Raw genomic sequence first — 18,233 nt, 5'->3', positions numbered from 1 at the left:
GCATTCTAAAATTGGAAAGAAAATAATTTGGATTCACAAGAATCTGCAAGAGGCAAATTAATTTTTGATTCACAATATCTGGCAGTAACTACTGAGAAGGAGATGTACCTTTAGAACTGCACTGTCCATAGTATATTTTCTATTGCTCAGTCATCTCAGTCTTGTCTCTATTCACTCTTTATGACCCCTTTTGAGGTTTTCTCAGCAAAGATACTGGAGTTGTCTATTATTTCCTTCTCCAACTCATTTTTGCAGATAAAAACTGAGGCAAATAGGTTAAGTGACTTGTCCAGGATCACACAGCTAGTACATGATAGAGGCCAGATTGGAATACAACATAGATGAGTCTTGCTGATTCCAGGCTCAGTACTATATCTGCCATGCCACTTAGCTGGCCTTATGTTACCTTTTGGGCAAATAATTTTAGCCCAAATCTCAAAGAAGAGAGTCTCTGAATCTCAACAATAGCTGTTTGGAGTTGTAAAGGAGTTGTTTATCATAGCACCATCAGTTTCTTGGGGGAAGTTATGTCACATTTGCCTTTCCTTAAATGTCCAGTACTTAGCAGAATGTCTTGTGCATAGTGAAAATGCAATAAATTTGGCTAATTGACTAGGAGCCAATGTATCTAGAAAATAAAAACTACATTTGTTTTCTAACATGAATTTCTCTAGTGACTTTTGATATAACTTGGGATGGCTCTCTATCCTTTTACTTTATTAGAAAGAAAAGAACAATCCTACTATATCTTGTATTTTAAAGAAGTAATCTGAAGATATTAATACTTTATGAGTATCTATTTCATAAAGCACCAAAACCTGGAGGATCAAAAATATCTTTGAAGGCTTAGATAGATGGAGAGTGAATAATAGCTGCATTACTTCCACTGAGCAAGAGCAGAAATCAAAGTGAATGTATTTTATAGCTATCTTGTTGCTCTTTGAGTTTTGCACACATATCCCCTGGCCTGCAATTCTGGGAAATTCAAAAGGAAGAGAACCTTAGATAGTTGAGCCAAGGCTTACTTCAAATCAGCAAAGATTTATTGAATATGTCTATGGCACTGTGTTTGGTGGAGGGCATACACAGATAAAAAAGAAACCATCCATGTCATCAGAGAGCTTCCATTCCAGCGGAATCTAGACTCACTTCCTTTTATTCCTCTGTAGCCTATGGGATGAATTATAGCAAAGATTTATTTTGGCTTCTGCCCTTCTTTTAGGAAACACTTTCCTGAGTTTTTCTTTGATGAAATCTCCTCTCTAGACTGCCTTCCCTCCCATTCTCTCAAGAGCCTATATTTTTCTTACCACATCTCAGTCTTCCAAAAAGGATGATTCCTAAAGAGAATTGTGGTATGCAGAGAACGCAGTACAATTCTCCTGAATCTTATTCTTTCATCTGACTATTTCTGGCATATTTTAGTTGAATCACATAATATTTCTGCCTTGCATTCTCTATCTGTGAGGCTCCAGTGATAGCCTCTTATGGAGGGGTTAATCCTCAAATGCTGATACCAGCTTAGAGAGTCCTTTAACTACTGAGAATTACAAAATGTTTTTAACAGGAAAAAGCATGCAACAACTTCTTCATGGGTATAATTTTTCCCCCACTTTTAATTTCATTCAGATTCAAGTAAAGAACATTGGCAAAATATTCAAGATCAGAATAGGACATGATGGAACTAGTCAACAGCCTGAATGGAGTTTACAAATGGTAACAAATTTTATTTTTTTTCTGGTTGGTATTTGTCTGAACTTACTGTATTTAATCCTGTGAAATAATAGATTAATTCTCTAATTGTGGCAAAGAATTTTAGATGTTAACATATAAAAATTATTGCAGAAAATATTGTTCTTTTATTGTGTTTTAAAGGCTTTATAGAAATATATGTGACAATCATATCTTTTAAATCAATATAGAAGATATGATGAAAATATTTATTTAACTGGTATGCTTCTATTATTGCCTGATTAGCAATTAAAGTACAGTTTTAGAGCAAGATTATTAGTGGTTTTTAGACAGAAAGAATTGTAAAAAAAAATTAGGAACTGTACATATCCTTATTTCATGGAAGAAATATGTCCTGCTCACCTTCCATGTTATTAGTCTTTCAGAGATTTATATTCTGGACAAGTTGTTTTTCTCCCCTGATATGTAGACATATACCTCAACTCAAGTACACTCTACCATTTTGATAAATTATGCCCGACTTGCTAAGACATATTGTATTGCTGACTGTTGCCACAGAAATTCAACTATGAATGAAAATGTAAACATATATAGCTTTGGGAATCACATACTAGATAATTTTCATTTCTTAATGGCGTCTATTCCTCTGAAGGAATAATAATAAGGTAAGAATAAGAAACCAGCATTTTTTATTACACATTTGACATACATTTCAGTCTCAATTATTTAACATTTGATCATACAGTTTGTATATTATTCAGACCTTTTGCTTTCTCTCTAAAGCTCAATTCAACTTTACTGCTTGTTAGCAAACCCACTGGAGAATAGGTAGAGGCAAATAGGAAAGAAATCCAAATGAACAATTTTGCTTCTTGCTTCTAAAGGAAATATTCCTTAGAACAACCTAAACAAACTGCAATGTTGATTTGCAATGTATTGTACATTAATAGAATGTAACACATTATCAATTAAGCATTGTACATGTGAATAGTTATATTGGATGAGAGCGGTAGGAAAACAAAAAACAATATTATTTAGAGGACCTTAGGAGGCTTCCTGGAAGGTTGGTTTGATTTCCCCAATTAGTCTGTCAACAAGTACTTATTTAACACTTACTATGTTGCAAACATTGTGCTGTATCTAGGGTACAAAGCAAAAACAAATTCTCTGTCCTCAAGGAGTTTTTTTTTTTAATTATAATTCCTTTGAAATTGGGGAGTTGGGAAATTAGAAAAGTATCTGAGTAGTAGTGACACAGAAGAAGAAAGCATGGGGATAAGTTGTGATATTCATCAGTAGACATAGTAGCCACAATCTTGAGATAATTGAGTCATAGAAGTAACATGAATTTCTTAGGATTTATTGTTTTTATTAATTATACATGATCTAAGGAACTGTTCTATTTGAATTTGTTAGGTTTAGAAAGTGTCCATTAAATTCAACTGTTAAGAAGAAAAATATTAAAGGAATTAACTTGGCTTTGAAACTAGAAGTGTTAAGATGTTTTAAGATGTGTGAAACAATTGGACAAATTGTTAATCTTTAGGAATTGTTACTTTTATGATACAAAGAATGTGTAAGATTGATGATTGAACTGTCACACTTTGCTGAACTATACTGTTCCATATTTTAATTTTCTCCTTTATTTTTCAGAATAGTGAAGTGTAGCATTCTTGTTAACTCTTAAAAGTATTGTTAAAATTGGGATATTGCTCTATCAAAAGATATTTTCCCTTTAAAATATTTTCTTCATTTTGTTCTGTGTCTTCAAGTAGCCTTTTTAAAAATACATATATAAACATATATACACACATTTTTGGCATATATCAGACCAAATTGAGGTCCTTATTCATAGATTCCAAGACCCTTAAAGCATTGTCTTTCTTACTGGAACACTAATAGGCAGGAAGAAGTCAGCAAAAGAGAAGTCAAACTGAAAGAAGCAATTAGGTAAATTAATATCTTGTGAATATACCTACCATTCTGGCCATAAAGCCTCATCCAATAAAGAAGTTTGCCTTCATCATACAGTAAGTACACCAGAATCAGTTATAGAATTTCTGCATATGCTCCCAAGTCTCTTCAAGGATTTTCATTACTCAATGTTAAGGCTCCTTTGGAAACAGACTCCCCTGCCTATTTTGTATGGGGAATTGTATAAGTGGCACTCTGTTATAATCACAGGACTGGGATCAGTGGCTAGTCTTCTGTTAAATGTATATTTATATATGTATGTAATCTGTGTGTATATGTATATGTATGTGATTTACAAGAAAAACCACCAAGACAGAGCTCTGAACCAATAATACTTTATTAAAAAATCTATGATTCCCTCTAATAAAATGGGCCCAAGACTTTTCTTACAATCTGAGATACCTCCTTTTTCAGGGTCTATTTTTATGAAATTTACTATCAGATTTGATACTTCAACACTCCAGAGGGGTTACACAAAATACAGAATCTTATTGATTGATAGACCTTGCTTTGAGAGCCAAAAATGATGTTTCAGCCAGAAAATGGAATGTCATGAGAGTTAAGGTAAAAGAACACTCAGTTTGGAGTTTTCTTGGCAAAGATACTGGATTGATTTGTCATTTCTTTCTCTGGGTCATTTTATAGAGGAGGAAACTGAGGCAAACAGGGTTAAATGATTTTCTCAGCGTCAGCCAGCTTGTGAGTGTCTGAAGTCAGATTTAAACTCAGGAAGATGAGTCTTCCTGATTCCAGGCCTAGCAGCACTCTATTATACTATCTCATTGCCCCTAGAATGTGTCTAGAAACAGAACCACTGCTCTCTACCCCCCATTTTTCTAACAAGCTAAAATAAACATGATATCACATCGAGGCAAAGGAACATTTAATTAAAATAGAATATAAGTTAATTAACAATATATTAAAACAAATGGTGGATATTCTTTCATCTGTTTCCACAAATCACCTCCTTCTATGTCTCTTGTTCCCAGCAGCTATAAACCCTTTTTCTTCTGTCCTACATTCTGGCTTATTGATACAGCAGGCCAGATGTCAGGCTACCATTTACAACAGTAGCATTGAAGGTACTCAATTTATTGATGTGAGAACCAGACTGTCAATGAAACCTCTCAATGAAATCTTATGGGCTCTCATTTTCATCATTTAAATAGTTTCATGTAAACCCATAACCAAAGAATGCATTTTCTCACAAACTGAAGGCTTGAGATACTAGGATTAGGTACTTTTCTTGTACCAATGAGTTTCTCCAGGATTTGTTCTTCCCCTTTCTCCAAGGCTATTTCACATTTCTGTCTGGATTTTTTTTAAATAGCACAATTTGTGCTCACTTATCTGCTTGTGAATTTTCCCTCAATATTTCTAAACTTCTTGCATCAGAAGCATTTATTACCCAACCATCCATTGACATCTTGCCCTGTTAAAGTTGACAAGTTACTTTTAAAATATCATAATCACTCATAAGATAATAAGGAGGCACATGGTGAGTATGAATAGATTGCAATACATATCAAATAAAAAAGTATGAAAAACCAGAGTATAGAATGCTATTAAAAAAGAAAGTATGATTAAAAAAAGACCATACTGTACACTTATTAAGAACAAAAGTAACCAATGGACAGGCTTTTTCTGTTGTCTATATCATTGTTATCTTAAGATACTGCATAAAATCTCCAAACTTATTATGTAGAACCCTTTGGCCAAATTTCAGGGAAGGCATGGAGCAGATTCTACAAGATATTCAGGCATGAATGGATTGTGATCTGTATTGCTGGAGGAAATATCCACATTAACAAGATCACAAATCCATCTTGTTATTTGAATTGAAACAAACGAACAAACAAAATTGGCTGGATCAAGGGTTGTTATACTCTTTCTTAGCTATCTATATTTATGAAAAATCTACCTTTTTGGTTTAGTTGAATTCAAATTTAGTCTCATCACTTAACATCTTCCTTAATCCCAGTTGTTAATGACCAGTTGTGGTCATTATTTAGTTATGTTTTAGTTGTAATTGATTTTTCATCATCCCATTTGGGATTTTCTTGGCAAAGATACTAGAATGGTTTGTCATTTTCTTTTCTAGCTCATTTTATAGGTGAGGAATCAAGGCAAATAGGGTTAAATGGCTTGCCCAGGATCACATAGCTAGTAAGTATCTGAGGTTGGATTTCAACTCTTTCTGAGAATTTCCTTCAACTCAGGAAGATGAGTCTTCCTGAATCCTGGCCTGGAAATCTATCCATTATGTCACCTCACATCTTATCTATAAAATGTGGGTAATAATATTGCCTATCTCCCAGAATTGTTTTGAGATTAAAGAGATAATATTTATGAAGTACTTTTCAATGCTAGCTATTTGTATTAATTTTAATATTATTAAAATAATTCTACCTGAAGACATTATATATTACTTAGAAACAGCTTTTCAAATTTCTGGTGTTATGTCTTGGAGTAAACAAACAGTTTCTATAGCACTAGCCTTAGAAATTCTTAAAGTATATCAGTGATAAAAGAAAGAACTATGGTGTGATCCTTATCTTTAAGAAGTCTGTCATATACAAGAGACAATGGAATGAAGAGGAGAGAACATTATGTTTAAATTCTAGTTCTGGACTTGGCAGGCTTTATGGCCCCAGTCAAGTCACAATTTCTGAGCTTTGTTTGCTCTTCTATAAGATGGGATAATATTGTGCTTCCATCTGTAAGGATCCTTGTGCTGTGTACTTCACAGAGTTATTAGAGGAATGCTTTATAAATATGGATGAGCTATATAGATGTAGATTATTTTTGCTCTTATATGCATGTTAGCTTATTATTAACATGTTAGGGGGAGATTAAGTAACCATAGACAAACACAAGGGATCAAAACTAAAAATAGTTAAATGCTAACTTTGTGTGCTAGGAGTTGTAGAAATATAGATTGGCGTAGTCAAGGAAGGTTCATTAGGCTGGCCCCAAATTGGTATTTGAAGGTCAGGAAGCAGATAAAAATAACAGGCTGTTGGTTAGTTTGGTAGTTATTTGTGAATTTTTGTTGCCTATTATATATATCTATATCTATATTAGAGAAGCTCCATAGAATAATGAAACTTTGAGGTGAGGCCTGATATACATGGTTGTTCAAGTGTTGACTCTAAGACTAGTTCATACAAGCAAAGCTTTTAACTCTCAGTGCCCCATGACACATTTTGGATCAGTTGCTGATCACCATTAATATAAGGGAATTTTCTCAATAAAATCTCCCCTAAATGAATAAAATCTCAGGTATGGATCTCTCTCCCACTCCTAAATGGTTAAGAACATAGAACATTTGAAAATTGGACATGTGATTTAATTAGCATTAGGAGAGTGCAAAGACACAGCTTTGGGGAAGTTTACTATCTATGTTATTGCACACCTATATTCCTATAAAATTAGGACATGGATTAGATGGCTTCTGTGATGTCCCTTTCAGACTCATGATCTTATGATCCTGGAACTATTAGGTGGCACAGTGATGTAATGCACAGATAGAATGCTGACCATGGAGACCTGAATTCAAATCTAATCCTGGACACTTACTAATCACAAATATGACTCTATTACTTAACCTCTGTTTGCCTCAGTTTCATCAACTGTAAAAGGGGACAACAGTAGGGTTGTGAATATTTGTAAAACAGCACAGTGCCTAGCACATAGTAGTAGATGCTTAATAAATGATTATTCAATCCATAGATCTATTCTGATCTGAGAACTCCCTCCTATGACAGCAACCCATATTTGAATTTAGTGATTTCTTGAGAGTTGTTTGAAGCACATGGCTGCTAATCAGGCTTGTCCAGGGAATTCTTAGTGAGAATATTTATTTGTCCTAATTAGATGCTAAATTAGTCTTTTGCAATTTATACTAACTTGTTTAAGACCTATATGATGCTTAGTTAACCAGATACTATCAAGTGTGTCTTGTTTTATACTTGCTATGTTGTATTCACTCCAAATTTGCTATATAATTTCAATCTTGCCCTCACTGTAGAAGCAAACCTCTCCTGTTTTATTAACTGGTTCACCATCCCCACTTCCTACAGCAGCTATTCCAAATAATTTTTTATCTCTCCTCAAGCATCCCTCTCCCCCATTTTACAGTTGAGGACTTCTACTCATACTCTTTTGACTCTCAGCTTTCTTAGCTGTTGTTTTTAGTTATTTTAGTTGTGTCCAACTTTTTGTGAGACCAATTAGAGTATTCTTGGCAAAGATACTAGAATGGTTTGCTAGACTAGTAAAATACTAGAATATTTAGTTTTCTGGTTCATTTTACAGATGAGGAAACTGAGGTAAACAGGTTTAAATGACTTGCCTGGGGTCAGACAGCTAGAAAATTATCAGGTGCCAGAAGATTTGAATGCAGGAAGATGAGTTTTCCTGACTTTAGACCCAACACACTGTACCACCTTGCTAGCTTTTTTAGCTGAACCCAAGAGATACTTTTACTACTTATTTCAGAAGATGTTTGTGAAGAAGATACATTGAAAATGACAAAATACTATATCAATTATTAGGCCAATAACTTTTGTAATAAAACATCTAACAAACTGATCTGGACAAAATGATACTTAAAAGGTGATTGGGATGGGATGTAAATGTAACAATTGAAAGATAACATTTTAATCTCAGACTTCATCCTTAAAATGGATTAGGTTACATATGTAGAAAAAAATTCAATCACATGCACAAATCAAATTCTGCTTTCAGGTTATTGTTAAATCTGGTGCACTTTAGAAAGAATTTTTCTATTACTTTCTCTTTTTTGAGAAAGTTTTTTCTCAGGTAGTTTTATCTCTTCTTTACCTGTATTAATGCTTTTCCCTCCATTCCCCTTTTATAATTGTTATTCTTTGCTTTTCTAAAGTATCTCAAATAATACTGGGGGAAGGAGGCAGCTTTGTTTTACTCCTATATTTATCAAGAAAGTTTCTTGGGCATAGCTATTTTATATAATGCATTATTTTAATTTTACCTAGATGTTTTTAAAAAATCATATCTAAAAAGATCCCTCTATACTTGTAGAATTCTTTTTTTTTTTTTTAGCATAGATCAATATTGTTCCCTGTTAAAAGCTTAGTTTTAGTTTTAGTCTTGCTTCTGTGAAGATTATCATATAGTTTTGATTAACTCCTTTCAGAAGCAGGGGAAAGAGAGAGAGGGGAGGAAAAGGGAGAGAAAAACAGGGAGAGGGAGAGAAAAAAAGAAAGGAGAAAGAGAGAGAGACACACACAGAGAGAAAGACACACACACACAGAGACAGAAAGACAGAGAGAAGAAGAAGAAGAAGAGAGAGAGAGAGAGAGAGAGAGAGAGAGAGAGAGAGAGAGAGAGAGAGGAAGATGTTATTTTATAAAGTATATTAATTAGATTTATCCCCTCATTCTAGGATTAGAGCACAGATAGACTAATTATTTAAATCTCCAGATAGAATCACCATAGGTTATTTGCTCATAGTAAGTACTAAAGGTGGGAACTAAACCCAATTCCTCCTGAGCCCAAGTTCAGCAATAATCCATTTATTCAACAAATATTTACAAGGCAATATATTCAGTGCCTTGTGTTAGAGACACAGGAATATGAGAGTGTAAAGAAAGAAAGAATGATATAGTATATAGGTACTGGATTTATCAGGTTGAAGGGTTAAAATTGTACTTTAGAAACTTAATTGTTGGCCATAGGGACGGCGGTGGGAGGATGGGGGCCATGTGTAAGGATTACTACCAGACACTGGACCTGGCCTGGGGTGCCTCAGACGAAGAGATCAAGTGAGCCTACCACCGGCAAGCGCTACACTACCACCCGGACAAGAGCAAGGAGCCTCATGCGAAGCCTACGACATGCTCAGCGACCCGTGCAAAAGGGACATCTTTGACCGCTATGGGGAGGAGGGAATGAAGGGTGGTGGCCCTAGTAGTGGTAGCAGTACTGGTCCTAATGGTGCCTCCTTCAGCTACACTTTCCATGGGGACCCTCCGTGCTATGCTTGCTGAGTTCTTTGGTGACCACAATCCTTTTGACACCTTTTTGATGACCCATTTTCTGGCTTCCCAGTGAGCATGGGTGGCTTTACCAATATGAACTTTAGCCGACTCCACCCCACCCAGGAACACAGCCGCCGAAAACAGGATCCCCCTGTCACCCATGACCTGCGGGTCTCACCTGAGGAGATCTATAGTGGTTGTATCAAAAAGATGAAAATCTCCCACAAGCAGTTTAACCCTGATGGGAAGAGCATCTGCAATGAGGACAAGATCCTGACCATTGAAGTGAAAAGAGAGTGGAAAGAGGGGCTCAAGATTACCTTCCCAAAAAGAGTGGGACCAAACCTCTACCAACCTTCCAGCTGACATTGTCTTTGTTTTAAAGAACAGGCCACACAATATATTTAAGAGACGGGTCTGATGTGATTTACCTTGCAAGGATCTCCCTCCATGAGGCCCTGTGTGGCTGTACAGTGAATGTCCCAATGCTGGATGGCAAGACCATACCCATAGTGTTCAAGGATGTCATCAGGCCTGAAAGGTTCCTGGAGAAGGCCTTCTCCTCCCCCAAACACCAGAAAAACGTGGGGACCTCATTATTGAATTTGAAGTGAATTTTCCTGACAGAATTCCCCCCATATTCAAGAACCGTCCTGGAGCAGATCCTGCCTATATAGCAATCTCTGCTCCTCAAGGACTAAACCAAGGACATTTCCAAAGCTCAAGGTTTTTGGACCATCTCCAACAGTTGTGGGCCCCCAGGGTGGGAGGGACCACAGAGGGTTTTCATATGCTGAATGTTTCCAGAGAATATATTACAATCTTTCAAAGTCTTGCATTAGGCTTCAGTGGTTTTTCAAACAATAGGTTCACAGGTAATGGGGTAGCACAAAAGCATTCCAAAGAATTTGACCCTCTTTAATGGTGCTAGTATAACTAACCTCTCCCCCTTTTCCGAGAAACAATAATTAAGTTTTCTGTCATCTCCAGCTCAGACTCTGAGCTGGATTCAACTACCCTTGAATATACACACTCCCTCCTTTAGATGGAAAGCATCTAAATTGGACTCTGCTATTCTTTAGCATTTTTGGCTCTTACTCTTAGTTGATTACTCTTACTCTTAGCCTGGAGTACAGTCCTGGTTACAAGACCATTTCTTCTCCTCATTACTGTTTGTGGTGTTACTGATATATATTTTATTCCAACTTTGTCTTCACGTGTCTCATTTTTGCTTCTGAAAATAATTCCATCCTTTTTTGCTGTCCCAGATTGAAACCTTATTATTTACCTTGAGAATTGCCTTGGTATCCAAAAGCCAACAGAAAGGGAGAAAATGGGAGACTTGGCTTGGGTAACCAGTGGGGCATTCTAAAATTCTTTCTCTATAGTCATTTCTTTATAGCCCATTCATAGGCTGGGGTCCATTATTGTCTTTTCCTCTTATTGGCTCACAGGATTTCACATTAATTCTTCGAATCCCTTAACCCCTGACAATTTGAAGAAATGGACTCTGGACTCATCAGAGGGATCCAATCCTTTTGAATTTAGCACAGCCCTAGTTATAATCCCTTTGATAAAAAAAATAATTTTTGTATAAATCTGTATAAATTTGGTGTGCACTTACAAAAAACCCAATGCATTACAGCTGCTGCTCTCTGTATGGAGCCATATTGGAATTAAAATGAAATTTTTTTTTTGGAAGAAAAAAAATAAACTTAATTGTTATTTAAAACTGAAAGACTCATTTAACTTTTCTGAGTCTCAGTTTCCTCATGTGAACTTGATGGCTTATACCCATAAAACTATGAATTTGTGAACATAAGACATGATCCTCAATACAGTTTCATAAAGAATATCCACAAATAGTGTTAATTGGAATATGATAAATTTATAAGAGGAATACAAAGTACTATGAGGTCAGATAAAGAAAAATGACTATGTCTAGTGGGGGAAATCAAAAATAGCTTGGGTAGGGAAAAATATTTAATCTAGGCCTGGAAGAATCTATAGGATGTTTTTTAAAAAAGCAATGGGTTATTCTAGGCCTGTGGACAATATAGGAAAAGATGAGGAGGTGGGAAAGCATAAAATCTCTTTGAAAAGTGACAGATTTAGATGGAGATTGGCATATGAAGAAGTTAATCAAGCCATAATGGGAAGCAATTTGGGGTCAGATTGGGGGGAGAGGGAAGAGTCTTGAAATGTCATGCTAAGGAGCTTAATCTTTCTTTAGGAGTCAATAGGAAATCTGAGGCTATAACACCCAGGAATTGCATGTTTCCCAAGAGACAAGAATAGTTTTTTATGTTAATATTTTCTTGCATCACAGCTAATATTTGCTATTGTAAATCAGCAGGGGGAGCTCTGCAAATGAACTGAAAAGCTTTTGAGGATATTTCTAAAAGTACATTTAGTTCTTTTAGGAATTAAAACAATGATGAGATTTTATGTGATAAAAAAATCCTGCTTTTCTTTTCAGTTTCTGGCTGTTCAATAGATTTAAGGTTTATTTTAATGGAAAAAAGTCTTTTCAAAGATATCACTTTTTGTCTATCTTTTTTATTTATCTTTCCAACAGGAATTGTGGTTTAAAAAGTTGGAAATCTCAGATTAGATGTCCCCCCCTTCCTTCCTATTAAATCTTTTTACCATAAAGTCTTGGAAATAAATTGATTAAAGTGAGTACTTTATCTTATCTTTTCTTAGTGCCATCATTTACATGGAGAATGCTAAAAGAAAAACCTATCTGAATAAACAAAAGAACAACATGTTTTTAAAGAAGAAATTATTATCTTTTCCCTTCATTACTGGCTTATAGAAACGTTAAAAAAGCCCCTAAATAAAATCAGTTATTAGTATTTAATTTTGGATTCTCTTTGTCTCTTTCTGTCTTTTCTCTCTGCTTGTCTGGCTGTGCTTGCCTGTCTTCCCTTCTAATTTTCTCATCTATTTTTCTTTTCCAGGTAGCACTCTCACTGGGGATCCAAATGGCCAATTCCAGTTTGGCAATGCTTTTCCCTCCCTCCCTCCCTTCCTCTCCCTCCCTTCCCCTCCTTCCCTTATCTTCCCTCCCTCTCTCTCCCTCCTTTCCTCCCTGCCTCCCTCTCTCCCTCCTTTCCTCCCTGCCTCCCTTTCTTCCTTCCTTCTTCCTTCCTTCCTTCCTTCCTTCCTTCCTTCCTTCCTTCCTTCTTTTCTTCCTTCCTTCCTTCTTTTCTTCCTTCCTTCTTCTTTTCTTCCTTCCTTCCTTCTTTTCTTCCTTCCTTCCTTCTTTTCTTCCTTCCTTCCTTCCTTCCTTCCTTCCTTCCTTCCTTCCTTCCTTCCTTCCTTCCTTCCTTCCTTCCTTCTTTCCTTCCTTCCTCCTCTCCTGTGTTTCTGTCCACATAGGAAATCATACTCTTATCTCTGAATGCTCTGCCCAAAGGAATATTAATTTTGATAGCTGAAACTTCACAAGATAAGTTAGGTTTTATGGGCTAGATAGTTTTTTTCTCTCTTCCTTATTTATTATTCTATCATTTTTTTGCCCCATGTAGTTTCATTTATCATTTCTTGAAATATAACACTGGAAAACCAGGCTTTGATAAAGTCCATTGAGATTCAAATGGATCTACTTGACTGCACCTCAGATCTAAGTCATTTTGGCTTAGACCCAAGTCATGACTGGCCAACAATAGGTCCTAGTCTAAGCCTCACTGGTTCATCATTTGGCTTTTGATGGCTCTGAGTGAGTATAAAAGGCAGTTGCTTTTGTTCTGACCAAAAATCTTGAGGCTCTTCCCTTCCCAGATTGTTTTTTTTAAGTTTTTTTTTTAAGATTTTTTTTTTTTAAACCTAGCTTCAATAACTTAATGGGTGTTGCTTCTGACAAACTGAGACTTAGGAAAGACCCTACTTTAAAAGCCCAATGTCTCCCACTGCTTCCAGGGCTATCTCCAGTCATGTTAATCTATTAGGATCAAATGTAACTCCTCCATTTGTCATTTAGAGCTCTTCACAAATACACTGCTTCCAACCTCTCCAGTTTTTTCCTATATTACTTTTCTCCATGCACTGAGTAGCCTACACTCCCTTATAATTGTGCTTCATCCTGTGCATTTGCACTGATAGTCCTCCATGTTGGGAATGATCGCCCTCCTCAAATTCACCTCTTCATTCTCTTGTTCCTTTCCAAATCCTGCTCAATTTTCACCTTCTTAACCTCATACAGATAGTAAGTGTTTGAACTAAGAATCAAAACTAATTCCTTTAACCCAATTTCCAAATTCTCAAATTATAATTCTCAAAAATTATACTGTATCTGCTGTCATCACTGTTACAACTGAGTACAACATAATTGTTGAGTTTCTTAGACTTTCTTGAATCCTAAATTTCTTTTAGGTGTCCTTGAGCCACCGCTATGACTAATTTTTATTGTTAAAAAAGGCTGGGTTATTACTAGGGCAGAACTCTAAATACCAATATCTTGGGGAACCACTATGACAGTTCTCTGCCTCCAGTCAATGGTCCAATTGCTATTCCTCTCAAGGGTCCCTTCCAGATATTCTCAGGAGCCAATTGACACATCTCTTCCCCCCAAGGGCCAGCTTTCTTTTACTATCTTGGGGTAGCCTACTATCATTTCTCCCTTTCTTCCTTCTGGTATCTCAAGGAATAAGGACATTGGGTAGGCTCTCTGGGAGAGCACCATTCCATCTCTTTATTTGACTATGTAAGACTCAAAGAGCCATCCTTTGTATCACTGTAATATCTTTTTCCCCTTCCCCAAACCTCAATTTGATTTGCCTTTTGGAGTAAGAATTTATAGTTATGGTTTTAATTCCAAGGAGAAAAACTGCCATAATTACCAAACGGAGATTGGCAGTCATTGAATATCAATTATTGTGGCTCAATTTTGCACCTACAGAGTGTTGGAAAAAGAAAGGAAACAACAGCAGATGAACAAACCACACTATTTTTTAAAAAAATGATTTTAAGAAGTGCTTTTAAAGTCATAAAATTTCTTCCTGTTTGTAGATAAGAAAACTGAGAGTCAGGAAGGTTTTGAAGGACTTTCCTGGGGTCATACAAATAACTATAGCAGAAAAGGTAGGAGCAGAACATATCTCCCAGATCCCAAATGTTGTTCTTTCTAATGAAATATCATGCAATTTGCTTCACTTAAAAAATACTACCTCGCTATACAGAATGTAATAGTACAAGTTCAGGGTATGAGTACTGGTGCATTCATAAAAAATAATTAGCTTAAGTTTCAGATATTCTTACGATTAGATAAGGCAACTCTACTTTTATAAAATTTTGAACTACTTGGTAAATATCTCCCTCTTCCTTTTCCTTTTCATTCACCTCTGAACTTCAGGTGGCCAGGAACAATCAGAGAAGGTTAAAAGTAAATACTGAAAAATCATGAGAAAGAATTTATTCTTAAGGATTTTTTTTTAGTCCAACAAACAGGAAAAAATGGCCTGTAGTAAGTTGAGAACAAAACTTCTCAAAAACATCTCCAGTAAAATGTTTAATCTCAAAAGACTCCAGCAGTTAAGAGAATGCATTCTGCAAGATTCTTTGCTCATTTGAACCATTATAATTATAATACATTTTTGAATTTCTGATAAACAAGCTCTTGTAAACATGATAGTTGATTCTCACAGTTCAATCTAACTGTAACATTCATTCAGTCAGTAAACATTTGTTAAATGCCTACTACGTATGAGGCTCTCTCCTAAGGCTTGTCCTTGTTCTCAAGAAACTCATACTCTAATGGAGGAGACAATATTCAAACAATTATGTACAAAGAAGGTATATGCAGGTTAAATTTTAAATAATCAACAGAGAGAAGACAGTAAAATTAAGGGGTCTCAGGAAAGGCTTTATTTAAAATAAGAAATTTTACCTGGGACCTCAATGAATCCAAAGAAACCAGAAGAGGAAGCATTCAGAGCATGGGAACAATTTAGTGAAAATGCTCAGAGTTTGGAGGTGCAGTGTCTTGTGTGAGGAACAACAAAGAGATCAGTGTCACTAGATAACAAATAATATGCATAATCTGCATTGTAGGGTAGAGGTATAAGAGCAGGTGTAAGAAGACTGGAAAATTAGAAAGGGATAGGTTATGAAGGCAAAGGATGTTAAGCATCTAGGTGGTGAAGTCTACAGAGTACTGAGCTTAGAGTTAAAAAGACCTGCATTTAAATCTGATCTTAGGTATTTATTAACTGTGTGATCCAGGGCAGGTCACTTTACTTTTGTCCATTTCATTTTCATCATCTGTAACATGGGGGTGATAATAGCATCTATTTCCCAGGATTATAAGGATCAAATGAAGTAATTGTAAATGGCTTAGCATAGTGCCTGGCAAATAGTAAATGTACATATTATTTGTTGTTATTAATACTGTTGTGATGAGGAGGAGAAGGAGGAAAATGAAAGTGATGACGATGAGAATGAAGATGTTCAATCTTGAAGGCTATAAAGAGTTATTGAAATTTATTGAGGAAGATCACTTTGGCAGTTGAGTAGAGAATGGATTGTTATGGAGGAAGATTTGTGTTAGGTAGAACTACCAGTAGGCTGTTGCAATAGTCCAGGAATAATGTGATGATATACCAAGGGAATAACAATATCAGAAAGGAGCATATTTAAGAAAAGTTGTGAAAATAAAATCATTAGGTCTTGGCAAAAGACTGGATATTTTTGGGAGTGGTGTTGAGATAGAGTGAGAAGGATCAAGGATGCCACCTCGATTGTGAACCTGGGTGATTACTAGAATGGTGATATTCTCAACTGTAACAGGGAATTTGGTAAAAGAGAAAGGTATTGGAAAAATGATAATGATTTTGGTTTTGTATATGTTGAATTTAAGATTTCTTAGTGGCATCTGTTTCAGTGGAAACTTGAGGATGAGAGTTCAGGGATATGTAGATAAGTTAAAACTAAATAGATATATTTGAAAATCATCAGTATGAAGTTGATAACTGAATCCAGGGGAGTGTCTGAAATGAAATAAAATAGTATAGGGAAAAAGTAGAAGGTCCAGAATAGAAAACTGAGACATCCACAGTTAGCAGGAATAACCTGGATGAAGATCCCAGCAAAGGAGACTGAGGAGAGGTGTGAGGTAGGAGGAAGAAAACAGTAGAATATACTCATTGGTATCCAGCAATGTCAAGAAATCAGCCTGTTGGGTCAACTTTATGAGTTGAATTTATAGGACCATATGGATAAGTATGGATGAACTATGATATGAATAACTGGAGATAGTGTCTATATCAAAAAGGTCACAAACCTGAAATATCACAGTATATATGGCCCAAGAAGTGGAAGTGGGCAGCTCACTAATTATCTCTTCATACTTTGCTGCTGTTTATCACTAATGCAAAAGTCAGAACTCTATATTCACAGTCCCAGAACAAATTTAAAAGCATTTGTTTTATGTTGAAGTTCCTCCATAATAACTCTGGTAACCCTATCCTACAGTTTTTGAAACTATACTTCTTTGGTTTGTTTTTCCTTATTCATTCAAGAACTCTTCATTCCTAATCCTTATGTCATAACATAGAAACCAATAAATTTTTTCAGCATCATTCACTTCTCACAGCTTTTCCCCCCTTCCAATATATTTTCTTCTCTTTCAAAAGCCCCTAGCTTTATCTTGAAGAAAATGAAAGCGTTGTCACTTGGTTTTTAAACCCTTCCATTGTCTTATCCAGAACCTCAGTTTCTTTTTGCATTGTCATTCATCCATTAATCAGCAGGGGAGGGTGGTAGAAATTGTGTTTAATAAAATATAAAGACTTTTCATTGTATTTCAGCTAAGTTCTTCAGTAAAACAGTATACCTTCCAAAAGTACATATAGGACACTATATGTATGTGTATATATATATATATATATATATATATATATATATATATATATATATATATATATATATATATATATGCTATTTTTGTACCCTTCAGAAGAATCATCATTAACTGCTACCTATTTCTTTTAACAGCTAGTGGCAATTTGGTGGGACAGTACATAGAGCAGTAGATCTAGAATCAGGAAGATGTGAGGTCATCTAGTTTCAGATACTTGTTAGTTGGACAGTCCTAGTCAAGTCACTTAATCCTGTTTGTTTCAATTTCCTAATCTACAAAATGAGCTGGAAAAGGAAATGACAAACCATTTCAGGATCTTTGCCAAGTAAATTCCAAATGATTTGACCCAAAAGTGGTCATGAAGAATCAAACAAAACTAAAATGACTGAACAACAACTACCTCTTTTTCTCAGGGTTGCTAATGATTTCCTTGTACCAGCTGTCTAAAAATTTCTCTTCAGTACAGCAAGGGATGCTGTTAATATGGAACATCTAAAATTCACTTCTTAACTTCTATAAGTTTCCAAGTCCAAATTTTTATTCATTTCCCTTTTGCTTTGTGTCATTTAGAACTCCTGATATGAGTTTTTGCCTCCTTTCAATCTACTCATAATCTTTTTTTCCCTGTCTTCTATCATGTATTATTTCTTCCATCTTGTACTGGTTATAATTTTGCCTGTTTC

The 18,233-nt window shown here is 35.5% G+C and overlaps 1 protein-coding gene and 1 pseudogene across 1 annotated transcript in view; both read left to right on the top strand.

The window, feature by feature from the left end:
• LOC127546725 (lipoxygenase homology domain-containing protein 1-like) overlaps positions 1-18,233 on the top strand; it is a 407,210-nt gene that overhangs the window by 123,851 nt on the left and 265,126 nt on the right. Inside the window, exon 19 of the mRNA XM_051973697.1 lies at positions 1,630-1,716. Within this exon, the coding sequence (XP_051829657.1) occupies positions 1,630-1,716 (87 nt within the window). The remainder of the gene's footprint in view (positions 1-1,629; positions 1,717-18,233) is intronic.
• LOC127543863 (dnaJ homolog subfamily B member 1-like) lies at positions 9,049-10,366 on the top strand (annotated as a pseudogene).

The sequence above is a fragment of the Antechinus flavipes genome, chromosome 1 (genome assembly GCF_016432865.1).
Source record: "Antechinus flavipes isolate AdamAnt ecotype Samford, QLD, Australia chromosome 1, AdamAnt_v2, whole genome shotgun sequence".
Classification (NCBI taxonomy): Eukaryota; Metazoa; Chordata; class Mammalia; order Dasyuromorphia; family Dasyuridae; genus Antechinus; species Antechinus flavipes.
This window is presented reverse-complemented; position numbering and strand designations above follow the sequence as displayed.